A 7,202-nucleotide genomic window follows, 5' to 3' on the forward strand; every position below is an offset into this window, starting at 1 on the left:
CCATATATTTAGCCATCAAGGACAGAGGAAACTATCCTAGCTGGTCATGCATCCCCTTAGAGAGTATCCCTGAGCCAAACTTGCTTTTATTATTATAGTAGGACCTTTTACATCAGTGTGAAGATGGAGAGGGAAAAAAAGAGGAAGAATTGTTTTAACATTTTCCCTCTAGCATTGTTGTTCTTCTGCAAAGGCATCTGAGCAGCATGAGTCCAAGCAACGTACGCACAGAAATAGCATCCACTTACAGTACATCCATTGCCGAATGCAAAATCGTCATCGTTCTCAGGACTGTAATTGCACTTCCTTAGAAATGACGAGTAAGCAGGTCATTAAAATATCCTGTAACATGCAGTATCTAACTAGGAAACGGGCTTTGACCTGCTGTTTTCTGTTTCTAAATATTTGGGGATTTGAAAGTTCAGCCTCAAGCACACATTCATCTATGGCAGTTCAGCTGTCACTCGTAATACAAATCAAAAGATGATGGATGGCAGAATCTGCCCAGAAGTTCAATCCCTGCTAGGGTCATTCTGTCCGTAGTGACCACTTTTCCACACTAACCACATCACTTCATTGGCTTACCTCACCATAAACATTTTTTACACATAAAAGCACATACATGGATGTGTATAAAACGTTCATCTACCAACTATAAAATTTCTCTGGTCTAAAGGTTTTCAACTGGCAGATTTGTTTATGCACACTGTGCCTTCTGACATTAGCACATTTCCCACTGCCACATAAAAACAACAAAAAAATCAGAGCATCCTTACTTTCACCCTGTAATGTATTGGTTGTGTTTCTGTAGATGAAGCTACAAAGCCTATATGTAGAGGAAGAGCTGGATGAATATTTGAAAATATTTTAAAATTATTTTAAACAAATTTCAGTTGCACTCTTGTGCAGGCTTTATACACTTATTTCATGCAAACATGCTGGTAGAAAAGTTTACTGGCACGAATATCTGTAGAAATAGTACATTTTACAAAAATATTTACAGTAAGCAAATTTTCTATATCTAAGTACAAGTATTCACATAAACTTGACTCCTCCAGCAAGAGAAACAGAAATGTGACTGAATATATATCCACTCAAAATAGCTCACGTTTAACTTGCAGTAGCAAAGACTAGCAATAACGTGTTCACAACCAAACTAGGAATAATGAATTATTATTCAAGTGATTAAACAAATAATTGCTGAATTACTACCACAGTCCACAGACATACTAACTCACAGGTTATTTTCAAGCAGAAAGGAAGTTGTCAAATGAAATGGGTCATTACGTGAAATTCATCCAGCTCTGCCTTATATATTAAATATCCAGCATGGTATGTATAATTTTCTGAAGAGTCCAAAGAACAGAATCTGGAGGGGCTAACGTACTTCTCTGCCGATAAACGGTGCTTCAGCAGTAACTCTAGCAAAACCCTATCCATAGAATGGTTTTTGTTTTCCTTCCACGGTAGCTCAAGTGTGTCTCAGTATTCTCTTGACGTAAATTATATTGCAATTATTTCAATCCTTCCAGTTGACAACTGACTTGATCTCGAACATATTCACCTCCATTGGCTCAGTAACGCTGGCCTTGTTATTGATCCTCTTCTTGGCAGTTGTGGTTTCAATCATTGCTGCCAATAAACGGGCGACTCAAGGGACCTACAGCCCCAGCCGGCAGGAAAAGGAGGGATCCCGGGTAGAGATGTGGAGCATGGTGCAGCCACCGCCAGTGGAAAGACTGATTTAGAAGAAAGCGCTCCTCCATCCTGGAAGATGGCTGAAGGGACAGTGTACATATGTTAGATATGTTCATTTTCATTCTGATTCCAGGAATACTCGCTATAAAGATTACAATGACTGTGGGCTTTCAATATTTTCAATATTTTTTTCTTTTAAGTTCAATAACATTAAAATTCTCTTAGTAGGTAAGTGAACCAATGCCACTTATCATTGTTTTGGACCAACCCGTCCAAGGACAACTTTTATTTGCACTGGCAGCTCCAGCCTTGGTAATCAGCAGTAGGCATTACAGACAGTAATGGCTCCTGGGATACATGTAAGTGCCTGTCTTGGATGCAACACGAATAACAGCTTCTCGTTTGTGTTTTCCTTTGACTGCCTAGCAATCACTGCTGCAGAAGACGATGCAGACAAATCAAATAAGCCTGGGCAATAAAGACATGATAATTCCGTTATCAAAGGGTTTAGTACTAGAGCTGTGTCTCAACGTATCTACTTTCATCTGTTAATCAGGGATTAAAGGGAAGCTGTGCAAAACCTCTCCAAAATAAATGCTTCAAATTTAATTGGTTTTCTTTCCTCCAGTTCTCTCATTTTACCTGCTGTCCCTTCACCTGAGAATTTCAGTTTCCGCACAAGCACGTATTTCTCTGATTATAAAAGACTATGTCCTAAAATATCCAGTGGGCACCATCTGACCTCTTAGGAGACATCGAATCTAAATATCCTAAACAAGTTCTGTGCATCCACGCTACTGCCATTTTTGTATTACAGTATTACCTGATGGTCCATTTTAGAAAGCTATTGCTTCTCGCATTGCAAACATACATTGGCTGCCAAAAAGCATGCTCAAAATGTTTCCCAAAGCTCATGGAAAATACCAGGAAAGAGGCAGGAGTGGCCTACAGGTAAAGCACTGGCTTGGAAATAATTACGACAGACTTGGTGCTTCTCCTGGAGCTCAGACTTCTCATATGATCACAGGCAAATAAACTTTTATGCCTCAATTTTCCTCTTTTAAAACAGGGATAATCCCACTTAAATGCCTTGTAAACCTCAGCAGCAAAAGGATTACAACTGTTTGTTGAAAAAGAAACAAACACATAAAATGTAATGGAATAACAGGAGAAGTTTGGCAGAAATCTTGTAATGAAATCGACATTTGAAAATCTTCAAGAGATTTAATGAATATTCTTGTAGTAGGAAAGGGTGTGCCAAAAATACACCCAGGTCAAGGGGGGTTTTGAACTGTAGAGGCAAATTTTAGCAGTAACTTATCCAGTTAATTTTCACATGTAGTCAAGCATTGCTCCCACACAAACTGAACCCACAATAAAGAGGCAACGGAGTGGAAAGTCCGTGATGGCATTTCTTTCTTCCTGCAGTTCAGCTTATACGTTCCCACAATTGTGAAACATCCCAGATATACACATCAAACCCCAGATGGTTGTTCCAGGAGTTGCATAATAGAGCACGCACACTCAGTATCCAAGAGTTTAACTCATCTTTTTAATTAATGATCAATTCATAATTCATTTTGAATAAACCCCTTAAGGGCTGACTGAATATCAGTGCCTCTCCCGTTTATTTTTGTATTAGAAGATTAGCAGTAACTATGATAGTAAGCACATTCCGGATTTTTTGCAGTCCTCACAGATATCTTTCAAAAAAAAGGAACTACAGAAAATGCGAGTGGATGGTAGGATTCAAGCCAAGTTAAAAGAGCAGAATGTAGTCACAGTGAAAATGCACAACAGATTTTATTCTAGCCCAATTTACAGCTTTACTACTGAAGCTTATTATTTTGAATCCCATCGTTGTTGTACAGATGCACTTTAAATCCAGGCAGTTCAAACGGCAACTAAGGAAAGAATGGAGAAATAAGTTACCAAAAATCTGATGGCAGATAAGAGATAGCAGAGATTCAGGGAGGATCTTTTCGAATCGTGGCGTTATGTAATAACAGATGTAACAGCTTTTAATTGAAACTCTTGGTTTAGCCTAGCATTTGCCCTATGAGACACTGCTAAGGCATAATAAAAAAGTTACTATGAATTTTGTTAGGCGTGATCATTTTTAGAAAGATAAATAAATATTTGAAAAAAGAGGAAATTGACTCAAAGAGCATACAGTTTGAGGTAGATACCGCTCGGCAAATGAGACAGCAAACAGCGGTGTGTGAGGATGAGACCGCAAGTGAAGCGGGAGTGATTTGGGCAGGTTCTTACACACATCACTTTAGCCTCACCCAAAAAAAGCTGTGAGAGACCCAAAGGCAAGGCCACTTTCTAGACAGAGATGGCAAAGCAGGCAAAGACACAGGAACCTGTGGGAACGAGAGGGCAAGCAGTAAGTAAGTGGACAAGAAGAGGCTGGAAAAGGCTTGGGGGCAGAGAGCTCTGAAAACCAGGGGGAATCTAGAAGCATCAACTGAGCACAAGTAGCAGAAGCAGCATTGAACTAGTAAAGCAGATGCAAGGAAGATGCTTCCACGCACCTGCTTTGCGTTCTTGGATTTCTGGTCAATGATAAGGGTTGTATGAGCTGAAAGGAGAAATAAAATTGATAGAAATCTCAGTGAATAGCAAAGATGGAGAAAGAAAAACAGAGATTAAGTCAATTCAGAAGGATGGTTATAATATGAAGTTTGCCCTTCTTTGAGCAGGAGGTTGGACTAGATGACCTCAGCAGGTCCCTTCCAGACTAAACTATTATATGATTCAAAGAAAAGGACAAAAGAGAGAAAGCAGCTGAAAATGGAGGCAGTTTGCATGGAGAACTAACTTGAAGGAAAGCATTATTATTCACAGTGAAAGACAGAGCAAGAATAAGGAAGTGGCTGGAAAGTAATTCTGCTCTTCTCAGTGGTTTGACTTTCTGGATGAAATTTTGGAGACAGTAGAAAAACAATCTGTATAGAGGTAATAAAATATTTGAGACAGTGTTGCCACACAGAGGATCTATAGGGCTGAGCAAGATACCCGGGACCATGTACAGAGGAAGGACAAGCAGAGAAGATGAAAGCCTGACATACCAAAGAGAGCTCTGGAGGAATATGCTCCTAAAGAATTAAAAAGACACCCATAAAAGCACAAGAAAGGGAAAATCTCACAGTGAAATACGAGTGTGGTTTGTAGAAGGTATTCCAAGGAGATAGAAGGCAGGGGAAAGACCTTTAAACTAAGATTAGAGTAAGTCATGAGTGATTGCTGTCAGTCTCAGTGGAGAGGAAATGATAAAAATAAGAGTGGTGAAAATTGACGCAAAAGTGAGAGAAGAAAAGGAAATGAAAGTGGATGGCACTTGAGGGAGGTGGAGGCAAAAGCTGGATCACAGCAAGGGTGAAGCTGGGCTTTCACAGCAGTGAGGCCATAGGAAAGGGAAGGAGGATGACGGCGAGTCAGGAATGAGAATTACCTACTGAAACAGACCTGTGTAAGATAATTTAGAGGGAGCATGTTTTATTGCAAACAGAGATTAAAATGTAAAATATTCAAAACTCTATTTACGATCTTGTAAGAAACAAACAGGAAAAGGCCCAAAAGGCACAAATATCCGTTCTCAATACACTTTCTGAAAAGCTGAATTAACAAAGCAACACCCCAAGAAGGCAGGGAGGCAGATGCTGCAGCTGGAAATGCTCAGTGGCAGCCTGGAGAAGCACAAAAAGTCCCAAAGCCGTTGCTCTATTAACATGCTATAGTGACTGTGAAACGCATGGTTAGGAAGACTGACCCTTCCGGGCCATATCTCAACCAGGGAATAACAGTCAAGCAAAAGAGAATACATTATAAAGAGTGTCTAATACCATCTTTGCTGAAATTTAAACCACAGATTAAGACTGATATAGCAGATGTCAAGCTATTTACTGCTTCTCAGCCCAGGGGTATAATAAAATGCATATAGAAGCACAGACATTCAGGGAGGAGCAATAACATCTAAGAGTTGTGGAGAGCATTTGTGCTGCTATAAGGAAAAAAATACCGAGATTGGCTTCTGGTTTCCCAAAAAGCACCGATACCTCCATATTAATGGAAGTTATCTCCACGCAGAAGACTTAAAATATTTCAAAATTACATTTGCTTAATCTATCTCACTATTTGACTCAAAAGATGAAAGTAAAATTATTTATTCATGATCACTTCCAACCTATCCATTAAAGAAACAAATGCACAATGTACTCCCAAACCTTACACGTTTAAACTTTCTCTTCGTGTCTATCAGCCTTCTACGAAGAAAGAGAAGGTGCTAAGTTAGAGTACATGGTCTGCTCTGCACCGAATCCCTCTGAAGATACTCAGAAGCAGAGGAAGGATGGAGCAACTTACTCCCCTTTCACAGTCCATTCCCTTTTCCCTTGGAAAGGGGTGACCTCCAGCCTGTGAAACAGTGAGGAGTACCTTCAGGGTCCCAGGAATATTTACACTAGGCAGAATACAAATATTGCAGCTGGAATTTGGCCAGGTCAAAATGATCATAGTGTATCATTGCATTATGTGCCTTCTCCATCTTATGTAAAATTAACTGTTCCTTCTCTGTATGTACATAGCATGTTTATAGCTTAGATGGTGTATTCATATTACTGTTTTGCTGTGTACAGGATCAAAATGACCAATAAATAAGTATTATGTCGAGCCACATGCAACCTATATTTTTTTGCTTTATGGGATTATTTCATCACACGTTTACAAACGAAATTATCTCCAGGCCGGAATTATATTTGCAGTTTAAAAAGTCAAATTTGCCTTTTGGAATCACGTGATCGAGAAACATTTTCCATACTTGGAAATGAGATGAACATGCTTTGTGCTATGGTCTGGGGCTGCCAGCCTCAGCATTGCAATCTGCACCACCCTCTGACAACATCCACGCTGACTGATTGCACTGTGCTCATCAAAGGGAGGTGTTTTGTGCCAGGTCCCAAGGTGGCATGAATCAATACAGCTTCACTGGAGCTAATTTATACAAGCTGAGAATCTCATGCTCTGTTTTTTTAAATAACTACTGTCTTTCCAGCACTGTGGATGAGTGCAGGCAGAAAAATGGCAGAGCAGTAAGAATTTTCACTTAATCTAAGTCCCATTTTCACAAGGGGCTTTATGCTCACCTCAACCGTTTCTCTGTTACTTTTCAAGAAAGATCAATAACCTCAGAAACCAAGAGTGCTATTGTCCCAAAGCTAGTTGTAACTGAAAGGTTCTCCTTGGAAGAATGCAGCTATACTGATGCTTGCAGGTGTGCTGCAAGCTCCCCTCCAGCCCAGTTTGCCATGGCTGCATTCCCCAGGACACCTCCAGCTAAGACAGAGTTAAGACAAACGAAAGCCTGTTCCTTCACTTCCACGGGCCTTCTTTGATCGATGCCCCACCCTGCCCCAATGGCCATTTAGCAGCTGAGTCCCTGAACCCAAGTGTGTCAAGGGGACTCCTGGGGAGGTCTATTTCAGTGCTTAAACCAGTAG

The 7,202-nt window shown here is 40.2% G+C and overlaps 1 protein-coding gene across 1 annotated transcript in view; it reads left to right on the plus strand.

Annotated features, from left to right (window-relative positions):
• The window catches only part of CRB1 (crumbs cell polarity complex component 1), a 108,718-nt gene extending 106,970 nt beyond the window's left edge, over nt 1-1,748 (plus strand). The window contains exon 16 of the mRNA XM_075509154.1: nt 1,533-1,748. Within this exon, the coding sequence (XP_075365269.1) occupies nt 1,533-1,748 (216 nt within the window). The remainder of the gene's footprint in view (nt 1-1,532) is intronic.
• The last annotated feature ends 5,454 nt before the right edge of the window (nt 1,749-7,202 follow it).

This window comes from Mycteria americana, chromosome 7, assembly GCF_035582795.1.
Source record: "Mycteria americana isolate JAX WOST 10 ecotype Jacksonville Zoo and Gardens chromosome 7, USCA_MyAme_1.0, whole genome shotgun sequence".
Classification (NCBI taxonomy): domain Eukaryota; kingdom Metazoa; phylum Chordata; class Aves; order Ciconiiformes; family Ciconiidae; genus Mycteria; species Mycteria americana.